At 45.8% G+C, this 23,341-nt stretch overlaps 1 protein-coding gene across 3 annotated transcripts in view; it reads left to right on the top strand.

The window, feature by feature from the left end:
• Window positions 1-14,464: 14,464 nt before the first annotated feature.
• Window positions 14,465-23,341, top strand: part of CFI (complement factor I) — a 238,082-nt gene continuing 229,205 nt past the window's right edge. For all 3 annotated transcript variants that reach the window (XM_086962096.1, XM_086962095.1, XM_086962094.1), the window contains exon 1: window positions 14,465-14,556. In XM_086962096.1, coding sequence (XP_086818222.1) covers window positions 14,485-14,556 — 72 coding nt within the window. In that variant the 5' untranslated portion in view covers window positions 14,465-14,484. The remainder of the gene's footprint in view (window positions 14,557-23,341) is intronic.

Genomic DNA, 23,341 nt, shown 5'->3' with positions numbered 1-23,341 from the left:
AAGCTACCCATATATACAGTCCCCCCAACGGCCTTCCCCTCCCCCCTGAACTGGCAGGTATGTTATAGGTAGCAAAACCCACCCTTCCACAATCCTCTCTTGCCCCTGTCTCCTGAAACAGGCAGACATCAAACTGATCAACAAACCCACCCCATTCAGGAGAAGATAACTTAGACTTAATGCCAGTCAGGTTCCATGATAGGATCTTAAGGTCCCCATGTTCCCTTGGTGTCTCTTCAGGCAGGCTAAGAGCAGTCTCAGAGGTTATTTGAGGATTAAGAGGATTTGAGACTTCCATAGCGGGAATGGTGGGGATGGTTAATGGGAATAAGGAGGTGAAAATGCCTCTTCCCCCTCCCCAGACGTGGTCACAACAGGTGTATCCAGTTCCGATTTCTCTGCAATCATGGATGACCCCTGTTGGTTCCCCGAGTTTTCCATCACATTCCCTTCCTGTCTGTCCTTAACGCTCTTGCCACAACACATGGCTTCTGTAGTTATTAGTCAATCTACTTCTTCTAAAGGGCAGTATCGATTGCTGACTGGTAGATTATAAGACAGCAACCTATTAGGGTAGTAGTTACGGGTCAGCTGATGTCCCTCCAAGCTCTGGCTGTTATCACCTAGGGGCGTCCTTGGTCGCTCCTGGTCCGCATGATTATAATAAAAATAATCAAGGGGGAACATTCTCATTCCTGTATCGGGCCCATTAGGTGAACTTCTTTGATTCAGTAGGGAGCTTACCATCTGGGGTGTTTTAAAGTTGATAATCACAGTCACCCCTGTTTTTTTTCCTGTTGGGTCCCACCCATTCTACCCTTCTCACCATCAGAATATCCCCTGCCCTCTCATAAGGATAGTGCCTATGTGTTGCCAGCCAGAACAGGCTTTTATTCCTGAGATCCAGCTGCGACTCCTTCTGAGAAGCCTTTAGAGGTGGCACCCCAGTTAGAACTACTACATAAGGTAGTGATTGTGGGGGGAGATCTATGGTTGGCAATACAACATCACCCTTACCCCTTGTTTCTATGTTACCTACATCCTATTTCTCCCCTGCCACTACATGGTTGGAAGGGGTAGAGACCTGTAGATGGCTGCTTCTTATCACACCTGGGACTGATGTCTGTGAACTGTTACTGTGCTGGCATACTCAGATTGTGTAGGCAGGGGTTGTACGATGTTATCAGCACCTTGGGTAGGGGCTTGCCTATTGCTAGAATGTAGCCTACTAGTGCTTGATGGGTTATTCGTGGACCTCCCAGAACATATACTGGATCCGTTAGATAGGACCTCCCCCCTTTGATCATTGCTTTTACCAGGGGAAGTGGGGTGTATCTGCCTCGTTGCTACCATATCCGTCAACACTCTCAGTTGGTCAGTTAGCGGGGCAACCTCTTGTTTAATTAGATCACCCAGTTGGATCAGGAGGTCAGCAATCAGAGACTGGGCCCAGTCCGGGTATTTAGGTGCAGAAGCCATACTAGTAGAGGACTCTGATCCAGGATCCCGGGCACTGCAAACTTCTTCTCCCTGATCGCACCTCATCCTTGCCATCTTATTTGAGGTTGCCTTCCCAGCTGCTCATTTATACTTCCCCTTTTTGCGTGTAGTCATGCCCTTATTAATCGATGATATTACATTAGAACCAGGATCTACGTGTAGTAAGGTTGGCAATATATCAACTACAGGCAGTGGCGGTGTGCCAGGTGAATTAAGTTCAATGGGAGGGTCTAAGGTGGGGCAACAGAGCTCCGGGGTGATGGAAAGCCGCCTTTCGTCCGTTGTATTTCTGAGGTAACAACACCCAGGGCCCTTTGCAGCATTTTATCAATTGAGGTCACTGGAGGAGGTGTTGCTACAACTGGCTGGCCCCTAGATACATTTTTCTTAAGGATACAGGTGTTTTTCCCCATGATTTTAGTCTAGCAGCAGCTTGTTAGAGGGATCACACCTTAACCTGGTTACTAAATAGTACAGTTCTACTATCTAAAGCAAACCAGAGTCCAAAACAGTCCCGAAAACACAACCAAACACAAACAATAATAGCCTAAGCTTGTTAAACGCGAGTAAGTATCCTGGTGATAACCGCCTCTCCTTGCCCCTCTATAACTCACTGGCAACAATTGCAAGCAGAAAATGAAGCCCCGTGGCTAGGTTCCATGCGCCCAAGGGGAATATAATTCCTTGCTATTTGGGAAGCAGTCCATGAGTATCCTCCAGTAGCAGCCCTTTTTGTGGAATGTGTTCTGTGGAAAACCAAGGGGAATGGCCCTGCCCAGCCTCTTCCTGTCGCGGACGGGCGCGGAACGGGCCCGCCCGGGCACGCCCGCACACGTCCTACGTTGCGGAAGGCATGACGGTTATTTAGACGCCTCCGGGCACTTTTGGATGACGCAGATCGTGTGCGCGGCAATCGGGTATGCCAGGAGTTGCAGTCCCCCAGAGCCCGGTGGCCCCCCTGGAGCCACTGCCGCTCGGAGCAAGGAGCTCAGTTTTCCACCTCAACTGGTGGTATGCGGGTGGGTCAGCTCCCCAATGGCAGTGGCAGTGGCAGCAAATCTCCGCTTCACAAGTAATATTTGTACTTCATGAGATTTCTCTTCCAGCTTTAAAGTACTGAGTGCTGCCCCCTCGGACACTTGCATGCAAGCAGTGCATGACGGTACAATCAAGGCAGAGGTAAAGACAGAGGCAGAATATCCACAAGCCCATCAGTATTACCAGGTGCGCTGGTGCAATGTCTCAATATTTACTTTAGCACAAGCTTCCCACAAAGTCACAGTCCCGTCCGTACCTTTTCTCGAGGTTCAGCTCCCCTCATGCTGCCTCTCCACAACGTTTTTAATGGTTTCGTTTCCAGGGGCTTTTTGCAAATCAAAACGGACACCTCCAAAGCCCTCACACAGGGCCGTCACCGACAAAATCCAGGAGATGCCAGTCTCTTTTCTGATTTTTCCACAATTACATAAAAAAAAGGATGAGCAGCGTTCATGCATCTAGCCGCTACCACCGTGGCCTCTCTCCCCTCCCTCTCCGGTCGATGCCTGAGAGAGCGTAGCGCTTCAGAACAATCAAGCACTACCGAGTCTCAAACAGGAAAAAGAAATCCATCGCCGAGCAGGGAAGGAGCATTCCGTTTTGTATAGACGCTCGGACCCAGGCTCAGTTGAGGAACTGCAGGTCAAAAACACGAGGATGCCACGCCAGCCTCTCGCACGGACGCCAGACAGGATCCAATATTACAGGGGGGCGGGGCAACACAATAAGGACCAGGAATCAATAGTTGAAGTTAAGTGATTTATTGTAAATTAATATACACAAGTATCAAGAGAATATTAAAAAGATACAGAATTACAGTTGACAAACTGAAATCTAACAGTAGGTACAGTTTCAGAAGGATAAGGTATGAAATAATTTCATCCACAACTATACAGAGAACAAGACATAAAAATAGGCATTTCATAAAGAAACTCTGATTTTTCCTCATAAACATAAATACCTTCTAAAGTCATCTAATCAATGTTCTAATAGAATAAGTATGGTTTCTAGACTGTTTTTTTTAAGGACATTCGGAAATACGGGAAGGTGTCAGCATGGTAAAGAGTCCAGTAGAGGTCTTTTCAGAATCAGAATAAGTGTTTAGCACAAAGCTTTACACTTGCAAGAATTTATTTATTTTAGTGTTTTATAGAGCGCAAACTTGACCTGTGAGGGTATCAGAGCACTTTACAAGGTTTACAAAATAAATTTACAGGAGTGAACAAAAATGCTTAGAAATACAGAAGTATACAAAAGGATCGAAGAGGGGCAGGGGTGCTGAACACATGGGGTAATAGAGGGACACGTGTGTATGGTTACAGTTACAGTTAATCAGTATAAAAACCCACCCACAGTTTCTTGGTGGAGTGAGTTGGTGATCTGAGGAAAAGGCAATAGTCTTAGATTAGTCAGGCTCTCTGTGGTGGTTGAAGGCAGAGATTTGGCGAGGAATTTGCCCATGAGGAAAGTTTTGGCCTCTTTTTTGAAGCGTGCCAGAGAAGGTATTCTTCTGATGGCGGGTGGGAGAGAGTTCCAAATTCTTGGTGCGACTCCGGAGAAAGCCAGATTGTAGTTTGTTTTTATCCCGAAAATGGGCAGGTTGGAGCAAGAGGTCTCTGGCGGATCGGGAGTTCCTGCTTCCTCCAAAAAACACTAGTTTCTGTGAAAGATAGGCTTGGGAGTTTGAGTATAGAGCCTTGCGCGTAATGCATGCCAGTTTCAGCTGTATTCTGGCCTCTAAGGGGAGCCAGTTCAAAGCTTTCAGATGGAGAGAGATGTGGGTAAATTTCCTAGTGCCGGTAAGTAGTCTGGCGGCCGCGTTGAGGCAGGCTTTTAAAGGTCTCAGGGAGACCTTGGGTAAATCCGAGAGGGTGGAACAGCCATATTCCAGTCTAGAGATGACTAGTGCTTGGGCTGCCATTTTTAGGTCGGGAGCATCAATAAAGGGTTTCAGCTTCCTTAGGTAGCTCAGGTGGAGCTTGGCTGATTTAGCCATCGAGTTAATGTGGTCCCACATGTTTAGGTTGCAGTCGAGGATTATTCCCACAGATTTGGCCAAGTCCACAATGGTCGGTGGGCAGTTTAAGGCTGTGATGGCCTAGATCCACATCTGAATCTTTGGGTTGGCTTTTGTAGGAGAGATTAGGAGAAATGTGGTTTTCTTTGCGTTGAGTTTGAGTTGGTTAGAGGCGAGCCATTTGACGGTCAGTTTCAGGGCCTCATTCAAGGAGAGGATCTCCTCGAGCAATTAAATTTTAATGTATATCTGGGTTTTGTCCGTGTACATATGGTAGGAGATGTTAGTGGTGCGAAATACTACGGTAAGCAGCTCTAAGTAGAGATTAAAGAGGGTGGGGACAGGGTTGATCCTTGAGGGACTCCAACCACAACCGGGGAGGGAGCTAATGGGTTGCCATTAATTAGGAATCTCTGTGATTGGTTGTGGAGGAAGGACCTGAACCATTCTAAAACAGAGCCATACAGACCCATCCTGAGTTTGAGGTGTTCGAGTAGTTTTTCATGGTTGATCGTGTCGAAGGTCGAGGCTAGATCAAGAAGGATTAGAAGGCAGGTTTTGCCTTGGTCTAGGGTTTGGAGGGCGTCGTCTACGATGTGGAGCATTGTAGTTTCAGTGCTGTGCCTCAGTCTGAATCCAGATTGGAAGTCATCGAGTAGGTGGAAGTTGTTGATGTGTTGACTTAGTTGCTGTTGAACACACTTCTCTAACACTTTGGCTAACAGAGGGATATTGGAGATAGGTCTGAAGTTGTCAGGGGAGGCTGGATCCAGCGATGGTTTTTTAAAATGGGGAGGACTTGGCCGGCTTTCAGAGAATCAGGAATCGATCCCTGTTGGAGAGGGGCATTGATTATTGCAGTCCAGCTAGGAACAATGGATTGGGTGGCAGCAGCGAGGCAGTTGGATGGTAGGGGGTCATTAAAGTGATTATTCGGGTTTAAGGTAGAGAGGATTTTAGAGACGGAGTCTTCGTCATAAGAATAAAGGAAGAAGACAGGTCTGTACCCCTTCGAATCAAAGGGAATCTGCTCTAACTTCTAACGGTGAGTATAGTAATTAAAACAAACAGACACTTCAACAACAATCGTATGTCTTCCTACCCCACCAGGAACCAATCAATTCCATCCTCACGATGTACATTTGTAACCAGTGGTGGGCAGTGACCCTCTACAGTGGAGGGGCGTTGAGGGGGCAGAGTGCCAAACCCAGTGGTAGGCATAGCAATAAATCACATTGCTTTAGATTCAAATGCCAAAGCCATGAATGAGAGTTCTGGAGTTGAGACTCAAGGCAATGTGAGTTTCTCACAGTGCCTGTCAGTGGGGTAAAAAGATAATTAAAAATGGACTTACCCATGCTATCCTCCGAGTTTTCTTCCATCTGCTTGAATGCCATCAGAGCAACAGCTCCTAATGGAGCCTCAGTCAACTCCCTTCGCCAAATACTGATGCTGCTCTCATGCTGCAGATGAGCAGCATGAGAGCAGCACCAGGATTGGCTGGAGAGGGCTGCCTTGAGGCTCCAGCAGGCACTGGAGGCCTCTGCCTGCTCTCCACCCAGATGTCTGAGACAGCTAGGTAGAGAGGTTTAATGTGCGCATGTCAGGCTGGAAATCACAAGACAGTCATTCAAAGTAACATGAGCACTATAAACTAGAGTCAGCACCACTCCCCTGCTGCCAGTCAGCAGCAAAAGCCCACCCTCAAACTGCTCGGGCTGGGAGCATTGAAAAACAAAATGACAATCCTTTTTATTACCTTTTTTTTCACCTTTGCTGCTCTGGCAGAAGGAGGGTGATGCTCCTCCACCCTAATGGGGGGCCGCCACTGTTTGCAACGTTACATGACTTTCCCATCCCACAGAACTTTGACAGTTACTGCAACCTTGAACATCCCTCCGTTTCAGATACACAATCAATAGGAGGCTTCATCTTCTCACTAGGTCAACACGTTCTTTCCAAGCTTCTTCTTCTCAGGACTTACTATCAAGAAACTAATACAAACAACGATACTCCTTTCTCTCGCGAATAAAATCTTGAGAATGCACCTGCAAAACAAAGAACACTCTAACTAAGTAAAATGCATTTTGAAAAGCAAGACCTATAGTCACTCTAACATTGACTAAGCATTTAGGGCCTTATTTATGAGGCCCTTACACCGCCGTTGCCTCTCTTTTTTTGACTCAGCAACAGCATAAAACATGCGCCACACTGCCATATTTAAAAAGTGATGCATCTAGGCATATGTGTCACTTTCTAAACCCCTGCGCTACATTATACCTGATTCAGGTATAATGTATGCAGGGTCGGTGTTCCTGCGCAGAAAAGGCTAGTAGAAGTGTTGCAGTGAAATCTATGAGAATTCACTGCGACACTTCTGCGGCCTCACTGCATCAAATCCTTACTCCAGCTTGAATCAGGTGTAAGGAGTGACGCAGGCCTTTTGGCATGGGCCTTGACCCATGTGAAATGACACATTGTTGGAGTTGCGTCTGTTTCCAGACAAACTCCAGCGATGCGCCATTTTTGCGCTGACATATACGCCAGGATTCCTGCCATATCTGTCAGTCCTTACGACATGGAACACCGTACAGTAAACACTGTACATTCATGGTGTTGCATGGAGGGCGCACTGAAAAGTGTTGCATCGCTGTTTTACCGCAGGAATGCAACACTTTTCATAAATGAGGCCCTTAGTGTGCACTGCATTGAATTTTCATGGTTATGCATGTCCATGTGTAACTTCCAATAGACTATAAACCATAAATACATGTTTACCTAAGCAAATATAACTTGAAGAGTAAATGTAAAACATGAAAAAAATACATGATTCATGTTTAAGTTGAACATTAGTGCACACAGTTCTAACTCTCTAAGTTCTACAGTGAATACATGTCAGTAATGCATTAAATGTGTTGCACAATTTAATATTATTAAGGCACATAGTAAATATAATGTCAGGTGCATATATGTAACTGCACTTCTGTGACAGGTAAGGGTGAAGCCTAAAATACGCTGCACCCCAATTAAAAGATTTTAGGATGGGAACATGACATCAGTTATTTGTATATAAAAAAGGGATCTTGGCAGAGGAGTGGTTAAGAATATTTGTAGGGAAGAGCTCCTTGTTTATCCTAAATTTGTATTTTTAAAAACAAACTGTTAGAGCAAATAAGAGGTGTTCCAAGGCTTTCTTTGTTTTTTAGCTATCTTGTTTGGAGCACCAAGTACTGTAGGCTGCCTTTTGTGATTCTGGTATTACTATTCATTGAAGTTACAGAAGCCTGGCATGGGATTCCCTGAGAATCTTTATTGTATAGATTGTGTCAAGACTTGGAGAAACTGCATACTATACACTAGCGTTATTTACCCTGTGTTCCGCAGATCCCTGTGGGTCCGCAATGCCTACTCAGGAGGCCTGTGACTCTTTAGAAAAGGAAGGAATTCATTAAAGTTGATTAATAAAGTATATATAAGTTAAAAAACTAATTCTAAAATGTTTTTTTTAAAGTGCTGTAAATGCAGAAATTTGAAATTAAAGGCAACAAGTTAAGTTTGTATCCTTATCTTGAATTGTGGAAGCAGCTCAAGTACCAGAAACTAGTATGGACAATATACACGCACCAAAAAGAAAGCATGTATTAAGAGCAAAACAGACCAAGTGGTATGTTACAGCCTGGCATACTGTTTCCTTGTTTTTGTGAATTAAATAGTATATTTTGTAACTTGTATAGTTGCTTGATGTATGCTTGTTTCTGTATGTTTTGTATTGTTTCTGAGAGTCCCATCATAGAATTGTTTCAGCTGGGATCCCTGACTTGCTGTAGTTATTCAGTGGGGTTCCACAGAAGTCAACAATAACAGAAAATATACATTACTCATGTATGTAGAGTAATGAACGAATTACTTACCAGTAATTTTAATTACCCTTAGGAAAGTCCTCGTCATCATAGTAATAACGTTTGAGGCCGTCTTGCCTCAAACAAGAATCACTTTGCCAAGTTTTTTTAAATATAATCCCTCCCCACCACACCCACTTCCTGGTGTTGCCAAGCACACATAATAGTGTCAGAGGAAGGGAGGGAGAGTGCGATCCTACTATGATGAGGAGGACTTTCCTAAGGGTAATTAAAATTACTGGTAAGTAATTCGTTCATTACTTTACATACATGAGTAATGTATATTTTCTGTTATTGTTGAGGACTTTCCTAACTATAAAGAAGATTAATGGTAAGTAACTAGTTCATTACTCCTCCTCGTTGTAGTAATAACTTGTGATGATGTACCCAACTGCAAGAAAAGAACATCTGAACCATTTACAATAATTAATTGTGTCCTTGTCACCACTGATTTACCAAAATTGACAGTATCTCATGAGAACAAATTACATTTCTAATGTGACAGAAAATAATTGGAATTGGCCCATGTAGACATTCTACATATCTCCTGGAGGCAAATCCCTCCTGTCTCAGCCCAAAAAGTAGCCACAACCCAGGTAGATATTCCCATGACATACTCTTACAGACCCTTTGGGTCTTGTGACTCAGTGGATTAATGCGTCCACTGCAGGGGCCTGTGTTTGATCTCATGGTCACAGGGTCAAATCCCGGCGGGTCCACTCAGCCTTTCATCCATCTGAGGTTGATAAAATGAGTAGCATAGAGTTGAGTAACAGCAAACATCTGTTATTCAGCGCCAAGATGCCGTAGTGGTGAACGTGCGCTTTACAAATACACGTGTTATGTTACAGAAGGTTAGGCCTGACACATCTACTGGTATTGGTGTTAGCAGCTTTTTAGGTTTTGCCTAGCGATGCGCACGAAGTGCGCATGCGCTAAAAAACCTTATGAGATAGAGTGTGGAACAGAGACCCGCCCCACTCTCCCATTGGTTAGCTCCATAAATGGAGGCTAGCCATTGGGAGACGGCTCTGTCCGTCAATCCCGGACCAGATTCGGGGGCGTTCCCGAGAATTTTTCGCTTTTGGCGACGTCACGCTACGTCAGCCAAAAGCCCTTGGGAAGGCCCCCGAATCTGGTCCGGCATTGAGCCGGCACCCGCCTTCCTGCTCGGGGCCGGGAGTTTCGTGAAAACCACCCCGAGCGCTTCATAGCGCTTTTCTGCCCTAGCGAGTGCTCACCTCGCTTTTTTGTAATTAAATTGTCCCCTGGCAGGCGCCCAGGGACCTTGCCGTTATTGTTTATTTTCACCTCGAGGGAGCCCACGCCTCGGTGAATTCACTCCCCGCCTGCAGTAGCTGAGACGGGCCGCTGCGCTGCCCACGACGACCCGGAAGCTGAGGGGGCGACCCGGAAGTCACGCCCCCCCAGCGCGGACAAGGAGAAGCAGCTGCACCCACCGGCAGGGCTCCATGGTGGAAGAGGAGCCCCGCCGCCGCCCGTGAGAGCACCCGGCCCCAAGAAGCGGGACCGGGTGAGGAAGAGCTGCAGCGAAGTCCCGCCCCCCCAGCGCGGACAAGGAGAAGCAGCTGCACCCACCGGCAGGGCTCCATGGTGGAAGAGGAGCCCCGCCACCGCCCGTGAGAGCACCCGGCCCAAAGAAGCGAGACCGGGTGAGGAAGAGCTACAGCGTCCAAGTACCGGTGAGTGCGGCCGCAGAGAAGGGAGGGGCATCGGGACACTTCCATTACCCGGAACTCGCTACATGGACGCGCGGGCCGGATGCGTCTTCTGACCTTCTGACTCAGGTGAGAGCCATCCCGTCCACCCGATGCTGACCGTAGTAGCCCCTTATTATCTCTCTCTGACCTCATTCTTATTTTCCCTCCCTGGTCGCCTCGAATAGTTCTGGACGCACCCGTCCAGTACAGTACTCCCACCTTTGGCACGGGGTGCCCAGGTCGTTTACTGTACTTTTTACCACGTGGCCGACTTTGTATCCAGTAGTCGCCACCACGGTAAGACCCCCTGCCACTGTCAGTCATCCCCCCGCTCGCACTCTCGTCCTCTGATAATCACCCCGTACTTTTTTTCTTTTCTTTAGTCTTCCGAAGAGCACCTGGACATCCACAGAGCGCAGCAGGTGAAACGTGCATCATTTTACATTCCTTCCGACTAGCGGTTCTTCCATGATTTCCTCCCCCCCGCCCTCCTCTTTGACTTGTATACCTTTGTGGGGTTCTTCTTGTGTTATTGACACACGATATTAATATCCTCTTTCTATGTAGACTCGACTAAGGTCTCTCCCAGAGACTGTTTTTAGACCATGCACTACTTGAGCTTCTTACATGTCACTATATGACACTATATTACCTTCTCCTACCACTCTCCAGTGTCACCTGCGTAACTGCCTTTATTCATTCTCCAGTGCGTTTGTGTGCTTAATACACATATCATTACGAACTCTCGTCCTTTTCATTTATGTGACCCCCTTCTATTTGCCTGTAACTACGCTTGGGCTCGGGCTTGCAGTGTGTGTGGGGGCTTTCAGTGTGTGTGGGGGCTTGCAGTGTGTTGGGGGGCTCGCAGTGTGTGGGGGGGCTCGCAGTGTGTGTGGGGGCTTGCAGTGTGTTGGGGGCTTGCAGTGTGTTGGGGGGCTCGCAGTGTGTGGGGGGCTCGCAGTGTGTGTGGGGGCTTGCAGTGTGTGGGAGGGCTTGCAGTGAGTGGGGGGCTTGCAGTGTGTGGGGGGGCTTGCAGTGTGTGGGGGGGCTCGCAGTGTGTGGGGGGGGCTCGCAGTGTGTGGGGGGGCTCGCAGTGTGTGGGGGGGGGCTCGCAGTGTGTGGGGGGGCTCACAGTGTGTGGGGGGCTTGCAGTGTGTGGGGGGGCTCGCAGTGTGTAGGGAGGCTCTGTGGGTGTGTGGGGGGGGTTTGTGTGGCTGTGTGTGTGGGGGCTCTGTGTGGTTGTGTGTGTGGGGGGCTCTGTGTGGGTGTGTGTGTGGGGAGACCTCTGAGTGTGTGTTGGGGGGCTCTCTGTGGATGTTTGTGTATGTCATTTGCGAGAGATAAAGCTAGTGGCATTGTAAATGACAAAGCCATTTATTTATGTTAAAAAAATATATATATATTGTCAAAAGCAATGCCAATAGCTCAAACTTTAACAAAGGCAAAACCATTGCATTGTAAATGCATGTTTACCTCTACAGGCTGCAAAGAGAGATTGAGAGATTCGAAATGGTTTTGTCTGCTTCAAATACTCTTCGGAAATCCAGGGGAAAAAGAATGTTATCTAAAGACTAGAAAATGGGAAGAATTATTTCGTGAGAGCATTGAAAAGTAGATTGGACCGTCGGCGGAAACTTAGGATCTGGTTTCATCACAACCCTATATCACAACATTTGGGACCCCCTACTTATAGGATAAAGGTTCCTGGAGCAGTTCAGCAACTCTAATTAGAAATGGCTTCCCCTGGCAGCCTGTCTATTCAAATCAACAGCTCAACACATTCACTTGGACAGGTACATATGCGGCACAGAAAGCACAAGACGATCCACTTTAGCATATGCTTTATTTATTGTTTGCTGTTTGTTGATTTATCCTCATACAATTGTTCACACATTACATTGAAAATGTAATAGACATTGTATACATCTTATCAAAATTGTACAGACGATGAAAGATACATTATAATGTCATTACAGGTGGATCGTACCTAAGAGAGGCATGCTAGTGCGATAATTAAAAACTCAAACCTATATCATTTATGGAATCTTGCGGCACCTCTTTGGGCGGGAATCCCACCATCTCCCTAATATGCTTCAAAAACTCCTGAAAATGAACACCTCCAATGTTTCTCTGTTCAGAGCTGAAGCAGGTGTCCCTCTGAGACAGAAACAAGAGCAGGAAGAGGGAGTGGAGAGGAGGGATTATATATATTTTAAAAAAACTCGATGAAGAGAGTCTGACTTAAGGCAGGACAGCGTCACACGTTATTACTATGACGAGGAGGACTTCCATGGGGGAATATCACGGAAGTAAGATGCATTCATACTGAACCTTTAATAAATAAAGGCACGACCAATTTGTGTAGCACTCTAGACATATAAATCCGCAATAGAATGGGTCCTTAATATTGTGACAGCTTCAAGGAATGTGTTACAGATCTATGAGGTATACAATTAGATGTCATTTAACGTGTATGTGTTTTTAACCCAAAACAGAACGAGGAACAAGTCGAAGTGCTACACACGCTATCCTATGTATGATTTCCAACATTGTGACGATACTTGTTTTGAACGTTTGGTAATGCTAACCACGGGCCCTTCCCAGCGAATTCTGAGCTCAGCCTCACCGAGTTATATATCCAGAATTCTTTATGTTTCCTTTACCTACACCTTGTAGCTTGCTATCCGTGTGGCCAAGTGCCCAACATAGTAATACATATACAAATGCTACATACAATGCTGACAGGTAAACGAGCTGCTGCGTTATCGAACTAATTCTATGAATATTTAAATCAGAGAAGGCGCAAGCGGAAGTGGCGTGAAGTGGACTTTCCATTGACTACTGCTTCATGAACAGAGCCATTGTGTGAGGGGTTATATATTATAAGAGAACAATCCCGCGGTGCATCACCTCCCTGGCCGGATTAGCCCGCTGCCGGGGGCGGAGTCTGCTGAGTGGCGTCTGCCTTATCCAGTGCTTTAAATGGGAAAAAATAAGTGCAGGTACTCATTAAAACTAGCTAGCGGTGTGGCAAGTGGGCGGGGCTAGGGGCGGGGCTAAGGGCAAGACATGATGTACATAATGACTTCTATACCAGTTACAGCGCATATTAAAACACGGGAAATGTGTTTAAGTAAACAAAACAGGTTAACTCATTACACAAAATGAAAGCCAAACAGGATGATATGTTAACATTTCCTTGTATATAAATATATACTTTAACAAGAAATACAGCAGAGTTTCAATTTTACACACATGTGTAAAAATGCCATTTGTAAGCCCCGATTTTCAGAATCTGGTATTTTTAATCTGAAAAAGTGTCGACCCTAACTTTGCCAGCCACCTTACTTTTCTGCATTCCCCCTCCACCTTCCTTCTATGCTAACCTCGTTTTTCCCCAAACCTGACCCACTGCTCATATAGTTTTTCCCCCAACTAGACCCCCTGCCAGTTGTCACAGGAGCTTGTTCCTGGGGTGAGGCAGCCTTCCCTCCCATTCATTGCTCCCTGGGCAGGGCTACCTTCACACCCATGGATCCCCTCCCTGTGATGTAAATGCAGCTATTAGCGCTGGAGGGGTACACAAAGGGAAGCAGCTCCTACCGGCTTTGGGAAAGGTGTGGGATTGTGCTGCACTGCCGCTCGCTTTAGTAAGGCCAGTGCAATAACCTAAATAGGACTGGATTACTGACCACAGCCCTAGCCCAGGCCATGCCATGCAAGGGTGGGATGGAGGAGGGGAAGGAGTTAAAGCACTTGCACCCGAATGGTCGTTCAACGCCTAATTAACAGTGCAGGGTCTGCCTAGACCCTGCACTGTTAATCACAGCGTGATCCAAGCACGCTCAAACCCCTGCAGTGTGGGGAAATTCAAAGGGGCGCCTCTGGACTTTAGTAGCGTCCCTTCAAAAGTCTACTTCAGAGGAGGCTCAGTGCAATTGTGAGCGGCACACTCGAGCGCTCACAAACTCGAGCGTGCCGAGCCATCAATCGGGGTACCGGTACTCTTCCCTGCCTACAGAAAAGTGCCGGTACTGACAGGTAGAAAATTTAGAAGTGCCGGTACTCAGTACCGGTGAGTACAGGCCCATTTAAAGCACTGGCCTTATCTCTTTTGCAATTCTGCGGATTCCCGTAAAACCAGGCTCCTGGGGGCGGTGTTTGGGCTCAGGCTCTTTACACATTCCAGGGCTGCTGATTTTCCAAAGAAGCGCCTCGGTAGTATTTTAAGAGGGGTTAAATATTAAACCTGCGTTTCGTGTCCGAAAAGAGCAGCCCCTTTCCTCGCCACAGAGGAACGGACTTCGCCATGAAAGCGCTGCAGCTGCTCTGTGTGCTCCTCGGCCTGTCCCTGGGCGTCCAGGCACTGGCGGTGACCACTGTAAGTTCGATATTCTTTGCATCGCCACAACTGTACTGCATTTAGCATCTAAATAGCGCTTCATAACTTGCATTCTAAAACTGCTGTTAACTTGTATTTGGGCCGCTGGTATAGTGCTATGTGTAACGCTGACAGTTTCTGGGCACTTGTTGAGGATTACTACTCCAGAAACATGGAAACGCTGTATAAATTAAAGGAGGGGTGCGTTCTTCAGTCCACGTCGATCGGTTTAATTCTTGCGCGAACCACAAACAAATCAAGCATAATTCTTGAAACATTTGCATCTGCCGGCCAGGGGGCAGAGGAATGGGGATTAAATGATCCGCGAGTATGGCATCACAGTCATGCGCTACAAATGTAATATTGTACAAGATTATAAAGATATAGAACATAATAACGATTTAGTGAGATATACCTAGCTATGGTCGACGCAGTCATTGGAATGGCACAGGCGCAATTTCCCAAGTCTAGCAATATTGGGGCAGATTTATGTTAACTGGCGCATCCGGAGGGATGCGCCATTTAACATGCGCCACAGTGCGCCACAGCTACGCCACCCATGGTGCCCCGCATTTATGATGCGGCGCACCATGGGGCAAAAACGGCACAGATGCGTGGCGCATCTGTGCCGGAAATGTGGCGCATTACTGGAGTTGCGTCGCAAGCGCGACGCAGCTCCAAAAATGCTCTGGGGGGCCTATTCTTTCAATGCTGCCTCAAGCCTTACGCCTGCTTCAAGCAGGCGCAGGGTTTTGACGCAGCATTGCCCTGAAAGTGACTGAGTGAAATCTCATAGATTTCACTCAGCCACTTTCAGGAGGCGTTCCTGCGCAGGAACGCCCCCCCTGCGCAGGAACGCCTCCTCATGGCGCAGTGCTGTACAACGTGACGCATCTCCTAGATGCGTCACATTGTAAATAGGGCACAGGGATGCGCCACGTTTCCGTGCCGTTGCGTCACGCAACGGCGGCGTAAACGTGGCGCAAGCCCTTCATAAATCTGCCTCATTGTTTCTGTGTTCAGGGGCGTAACACGGACCCCTGCACCCCCTGCGGGGCAGAGAGGTTTCTCATCACATTCTGAAAGAGGGGCCTATCATCTTGCGCTATGCCATTTACTGTGCCCTTTTGTCCTGAGCCAGAGTAGTACAAAACGTACTTGGCGGTACTGCAACACATGGATTAAGGAGATGGAGGTTAATTGGCAGAACCGCTTGTGAGAGCCTTGGGACTGCAGCTGGGGTGTGTGTTGCAGATCTGTGAATAAGGTGCGTTGGCAGAGCTGGGTGTGAGCAGTGCTAGTCATTTTTAATATACATTGAGTGAATTAATAATTGACCGTTGTTGTAGTCAGCTTTAATTAGCCGGAGAGCGCCACCTTGTGGCAGACCGACACAAGTCCTGGTGATAACTAGGGTGACCAACTGGCATGGGTGCAAATTCAGGATGGTGAGTGTAAAGATTCAGGGCAAAGGGTCAAAATTCAGGACAATAATTCACGACAGGAGGTCAAAATTCAGGACAAAACTTCAGGATAAAAGGTACGTTTTACAGACACATCAGAGGAAGTTGCGCAATAGTATATAAGTAATCCCAGCTATATCCAAACATATTCATCCATTTACAAACCAATCCATCATGTATCCTTCCATCCATCATTTCACTGAACTATCCCTCCATACACACTTTCACTCATCCATCCATCCACCCTTTCACAATATCACCATATCATCCGTACACTCATCCATCCAGCCATTTACCCTTTCACCCATCCAGCCATCCTTTCACTTGTTCATACATACATCCAGCCACTCACCCTTCCACCCATTCATCTTTTCAGTCATCCATCCATCCATCCTCCCTTTCTCTCTCCATTGACCCTTTCACTTAGCCATCCTTCCTTCCATCCATCCATCCACCCATCCTTCTACTCATCCATTCATGAATCCTACCATTGACCCTATCACTCATCCACCCTTTCACTCATCCATCCACTCATCCACTTGCATCATCCACCTTTCATTCATCCATCCTTTCACTGATCCATCCACCCTTTTGCACTTCCATCTACCCTTCCACCCTTCCATCCATCTATTTAACTTTTCTCTCATCATCCATCCACTCACTCATCCATATATCCTTTCGCTCATTATCCATCCATTCACCCGTTCATTCATCCATTCACCCTTTCACTAATTCATCCAGCCATTCACACATTCCTTCACTTATTTACTCACCCACCTTTTCACATTATCAGCTGAGCATTTGCCTGTAGAGTTGCAGACAGCGGAGACCCATCAAGAATTTGACCCTCGCTGTAGTACCTAAAGTAAGGGGTGGTGTGAGGGTAGGGTTCACTATGCCCCTGCACATAGGCAATCTGAAAAAGTGGAAGTCATGAGTCATGCATGATGCACAGTGCCATGCCATGAGGTGACTGTGACACGGTTTTGTTTCCGAGGCTTCAAGTGGGATGAAAAAAGGGGGAGGTCTCTCCAAAGGGGGTGTTTGATGTAATTAAGGGCGTGGCTTAAAACACTGAAGCTAAAAATATGTGGTTAGTATATTGTACCGCCCGACTGGTATTTTGTTTCTTCTGTCATTGTATCCAGATATATAACACAAGCAACGTTACACCTACAACAAGCCAGAGCTATTGGCTTTGTCAAAGGTTGTTAGTTGCATAAAATAATAAAAAATGCAGCAACCATGGCTTCGTTGAATATATTATTGAAAATGCACTTTTTTAAAATAATGAGACTGAAATAACTCTAGCCCCTTCTTTTTACCTTGTTTCCCCAGTTTCTTTGAATGAACTGGATTCTCAGGTAGCAGCGCTAGCGTTTTAGCACATTTCTTCCTTCTGACAGAATGTGCTGCCCTAGACCAGGAGGAGGCCACAGCATGCAGTATCACTCAAAACTGGCCCATTGTCATTCTGCATGTGGCAATCAGCCGCAGACAGAATGACAATGGGTGGGGTGGGGCTGCTCTTGTGTTCCCAGGAAGAGAGCGAGGCGGCCCTATTAGGGTGCTGAGGCTTCATGCAGGGAACAGTGCTGTTCCCTGCAATGTCTAAAATTACGGACCAAAGGCATCCGTAAAAGAGATCCTCAAGGACAACGGACGTGAGGTCCAAATTATGGATGGTTGGTCACCCTTGTGATGACAATAAAGTGCGATGCTGATCACCGGAAATCACAAGCTCAAATTAATCACTGGCCGTTTGAGGACCCTGCTACTGGAATCGCTTGGGACAGTGTTGCAGGACATGACTGGGAGGCATTGTCAGAACTACTTGTGTGTACGTTTTATGTGAGGTTCACTAGAAAGGGTTTTGGCTCTGCACACATGTTGGGAGCCAGAAGTACATGTTTTGATTGGACAGAAGTTGTGTGCTTCCACAAAAAAAGTGCTTGCCCTCAGCAGCTGTGATCATCTTGTTTATTTCGACAGTTGCCTATACTTGAACTTTCGGGGGCACACACATGACACTGGAATACAATTAACGTGTCTTAGATAACTAGATCATTTATGTTGACTTTTAGGTCTGACTTGACAGTGCACCTGTCACCTGACCTTTTCATCTACACCAAATATTATTCTACAGTTCTTTGCTTCAAACACAAATGCATATCTATTCCCAAGCTATTTCCCATGCTATTTACTTGGAATGCTTCACACTACCACACAACATTCCTTTGAAGCCAGACCGATTGGCATCGCCAATGCTTATTTAATATTATATAGTGCAAACTCGACCTCAAGACCTTGAGCGCTTTACTTGAGTACCAGTTACACAAGGACACATTCACTTTTAGGCACATGGAGATTAAGTGATTTGCCCAGAATCAAAGGATTGAGAGCCAACTCTACGTTATGCTATGTGTAAGTAAGTGCGCAACGCACACCAAGACCTCTTAGTGCTGTTGAAACAAAAGGACAGGAATTATGGAGAGTAAGGTGGTAAAAATAATATGGAATTTTACTGATTAAAAGGTAAAGTCCTGAGATTTTTTCAGACAGAAATAAAGACGGGAGCGCAGGCAGTTTTAATGGAAGCTTGTTCTATTCTTTTGCTGCAGCACCAATCATTTCCTGTCACAAAAAAAAAACAGTTTTAGTCCTCTGGGCATCCAACAACCAGGGTACAAGCCTTAAGAAAAATAATGGGTGAATAATAGTCATTTAACATTCACGATGATGTCACAGGAAGCGATGTCATGCCCTTATCATCATCCTCACTTAAAAGGTGAAGGACCTATTTTACAATAATAAATTAACATAATCACACATGACATTTTTGGTTGTAATTTTGTATAAATCATGTAATTTTCCCACATGTTATTGTGCAACTAAGGTAAAAAATTGCTAGGAGGAACAATATTTATAGAGAGACAAACCTTGTTAATTACATTTGTACACTGATTTCAGTAGGTGAAATATTATGTGGGACTCTGTATGCCCATGTCCAACCCCGACTTCTGCCTTACCAAAGACACTTGGTCAGATGTACACATAGAGATATTACTGGAATTTCTCTGTCAAGAATGGGTAAGAAGAAGAAGAGTGAATTATGTGATGAACAATTGCCAAGTGTTAACTCTTTTCCTCATAAGTAGTCAGTGAAGGTGTTTTAGAATGGGAGTGTCTCGAAATTGCAGTAATTAGGGTGAGGTTATGCAAGAGAAATTTTAACTGTAATTTGTTGATCAGAGACAATGTGAGGTAGAATTTTCCTCAGTCCCTGAATCTGCCAAAAGCAATGCTTGCCACTTTGGAGATCCTAGGTGTTAGAAATTGGGTACTGTTTGACTAGGGTATGAGCCCTGGTCAAGCAGAAACCACAATCCTGGTTAGGGTAAGAGGCAGATAAACCCTAAATTAATCTGTGATCACGCTCTAATTCGCCCCCCATCCCTTTCAAAGAGAACAGGTTGAACAAAAAGGGAAGTCCTGGAAAAACAGAGGGAAGTTCTCAGGAGAATATGGATTGGTCCTGGGTCTCAAAAACATTAAATAACAAGTATACCTAATGTAGAAGAGAAAAGTGCTGCGGGCAAATGGAGGCGGGCCCCCAAAACGGAAGAAGTGCGACCAGCTTACGTAACGTTCTGCTCATGGAACGTTCATGGGTTTAAAGACATGGGGCAGGACCACGAAACATCAGCGTTTCTTATTCATCACGATATAATCCTGCTCCAGGAAACGTGGAATCTGTCTCCAAACTCAATTCCTGGATTTATAGAATTCCACATTTTGGCGGAAAAATTTTCGAGCTTCGGGCACCCAAGAGGGGGCCTTTCAACCTATGTAAAACAAAATCTGGACTGGTCAACCGAGGAACTGGACACGGGGACTAATTGGGTCCAAGTGACCAAACTAAACGGCAAACATTCGTTTGATGAAAATAAGAGGCAACTATTAGTAATCAACGTTTATATCCATCCCGAAAGAAAAAAGCAGAATGAAAAATACGCAACTTTAACAAATTTAATAAAATCTTTGCAGAAAAGTCATCAACATTGCCAACTGGTTATTTCAGGTGACTTTAATTGCAACCTCATAGCGAATTCCCTGCACAAAAGTAAAAGGCAAGTTAATCTGGGAGCCAGAATCCTATTGGACGAATTAGAACCTCTCGGTCTGACAATCTTGAACAGGAAAATCTCGGGTGATATCCCAGCGGCTGCTACATTTCTGAGCGGAAAAGTGTCTTCAACAATAGACTTTTTCATTATCAGCAACAATCTGCTTTCACAAATCGACACTTTTAAAATTACATCACGAGTCGAAAGTGATCATCTGCCGCTTACTGCAAGAATGGCCATCAAAGTAAAGCTTGCCCAAAAAATTAAGTCCATAGCACAGTACCCAGAAAAATTTAGCCTCCAAAAAATAAAATGGCAGGGAGCAGTGCCACAAGCCATCCAGGAGACTGTCAGGGAATATTTGGGCAAACAGGGCCCACAAGCCGTGGCTGATCGCATCAAAGCGTGGGAACAGCTGGCCCAGCTATTAGTCCAAAGGTTCCCAGCCACTTTAAGTCGGACTTCAAGGATGGCGACCAAAAGAGAGCCCTGGTTTAATAATGAGCTGCGTGATCAAAAAAGAGGGCTTGCAAGAGAGGTACGACAACAATCACGAGCGGCAAACAAAGGAAGTAAAATAAAAAATTGGAAGCTGTGCCAACTAAGGATCAATTATAGGAGGAACCTGAGCAGAGCAAAAACAGCGTACAAGGGGGCAATCTGGACACAATTACTGTCCGCAAGCAAAAAGCCCAATAGCAGCGACTTCTGGGGCATAATAAACAAACTGGCAGCTGGCCCAAAATTACAGCAAGAAGCGGGAATCGGTCAAGAAACTTGGGTTTACCATGTGAAAACTCTGCACAGCAACATAGCATCAGGCCCGGCAGAACGGCCTGGAGGGCAGCATCCTGAGCAAGAGGAAACAAAATTAGTCCCCAATTCGCACCATCTGGGAGGCAGAGAAACAAGTCCGGAGGCAGCTAGTAAAGAGCTGATTAATTTGACCACCGAAAAGGAACTAAGAGGTCATATTTTAAAACTCAAGCCCAAGGGCGCGGCAGGCCCAAACGGCCTCCCCAATGCCATCTTCAAGAACGACCTGGATTTCTGGTCCTCCTACTTTACACCCATCTTCAATGAGATCTACACACAGTCCAAAGTCCCGGATTCCTGGAAAGGGAATATTATCCACCCTATATACAAAAAGGGTGACCACCGTAAGCCGGGCAATTACAGATTGATCTCACTGATCGACGTGGAGGCCAAGCTGTACGCTTCTTGTCTGCTAGCCCAGCTCCAAGATTGGATGGAGGAGAAGAACATAATCCCCAAGTTCCAGACGGGCTTCAGGCAAGGGATGGGCACCTCAACCAATCTGGCCACCCTAGCGCTCTTAACTGAAAAAGGGTCAAGAAAAAAATCCCGACTCTTTGCATGTTTTGTCGACATCAAAGCCGCATTCGACCGAGTAAGCAGGAGTCTTCTCTGGAACAAACTCAAGGGCTTGGGTTTGCCAACAGAAATGCTTAACGCCATAATAGCCCTTTACACGGAAACCTGGGCTAGAGTAAAGCTGGGCGACGGGTGTAGCACAACCCCGAGCATTTTTACCCAGCGAGGATTGAAACAAGGATGCGTGCTAGCTCCCAGCCTCTTTAATTTGTTTCTTTCAGATATCGCGCAGCACATTGAAAAAGCCGATTGTCACCCTCCAAACTTGGCCAACGAGTCAGTCGCCATCCTACAATATGCAGACGACATTGTCTTGCTGAGCTAGACTCCCATTGGCTTACAGAGAGCAATAAATCATTTAGCATCCTACTTGGATCAGGTGCAACTGGAGCTAAACAAAGAAAAAACAAAAAATGTTCGTTTAGTGGATTCTAAAAAGACAAAGTTTAAATGGTCTGTAAAAGGGGCAATCGTGGAAGAGCAGCGTTCATATAAATATCTTGGCATAATAATTGAGCAGGGCATATCTCACAAGGAACAAAAATTGGCTTTAAAAGCTAAAGCCCAATCACTAATCTACGCTTACAGACTTCTACGTAAAAAACTAGACTGCCCGAACTACACTCATCTGCTGAAAGTCATGGCCGCACAAATCCAGCCCAGCCTATCGTATGGCTTAGTCACCTGGTGTGGAAAAGAAGCAAATCTACTGAACGAGCTCCAGACCAGGATCTACAAGACCGTTTTTGAGCTGCCAAAATCTGCCTCTCCTTCTCAGGTTCGACTGGAATTCGGCCTACAGCACCAGAAATTCCGGGTAATGAGTAGCTTTGTCAAACTTTGTCACACATTCCGCTGTTCTAACCCGGACACCCTGAACAAATTATGCTGGGACGAAATTAAGCTCCAGATGAACTTAGAAATACCGAGCTCATGGGGAAGCTTTTTGAGAACAGCTTTGACCGAGCTGGAACTACAAACAGCGTGGGAAAACGGGGAAGACAGAGTAAGCTTCGGCAAAGTCGTAAACGCCGCAGCTAAAAAGAAATCCTTGCTGGCTGACAAAAAATCAATCTCTAAGCGCCGGCATGGGTGGACAGTCATCAACTCATACAGAACCCTAAAGCCCCAAAATTATCTATCCGCTCACTTCAGCTTGCATTTAAAAAAGAGCTTTACAAACTTCCGCATGGGCTTGCACGACTCAAAAGACCTGTATCCAACTTGGAAAAAGCCCTATCTCTCCGCAAACTGTCGATTATGTGGTTTTAAATTAGAATCTGTAACTCACTTATTATGTGCTTGTCCAGCAGTCCTGGAACAGAGGAGACAGTATTTAAAATTAATTTTTAATGAGTTGAACATCCGTTCATGCAGACAAGCAGTGATAAGCTGGCTGGAAGGCGCTTCCATTATCTTGGTCTGCAGGGGCGTCAAATTCATGACAACGGTCAGAAACCTCCTACGGCAAGCAGATGGAGAGTAAACAAAATAAGCAGGACCAAAGTCACCTTCAATAGCCGACCAACAACATTAATGAACGGACAGCATGCTTACTAGCGACTAGCTGCAGGTCGCAAATAGTGGTGTATGAACATTAAAAATTTGGAACACTGGGGTATACACTATGCAATTATCTTTTCTAAAAGGTCCCCACATTTTTAAAAAGAAATTTACACCCTTTTATATAATTATGGAACCATGTCAAAATCAGGTGTACTTATAAATGTAATGACATTTTTACTACGTTTTTATGGATATGGGGGGGGTTTGTAATGATTTTAATTAATCAAACAATAA

This window comes from Lissotriton vulgaris, chromosome 3_1 (genome assembly GCF_964263255.1).
Source record: "Lissotriton vulgaris chromosome 3_1, aLisVul1.2, whole genome shotgun sequence".
Taxonomy (NCBI): Eukaryota; Metazoa; Chordata; class Amphibia; order Caudata; family Salamandridae; genus Lissotriton; species Lissotriton vulgaris.
Note: the sequence above shows the minus strand (reverse complement) of the source record. Positions and strands in the feature narration are given on the sequence as shown.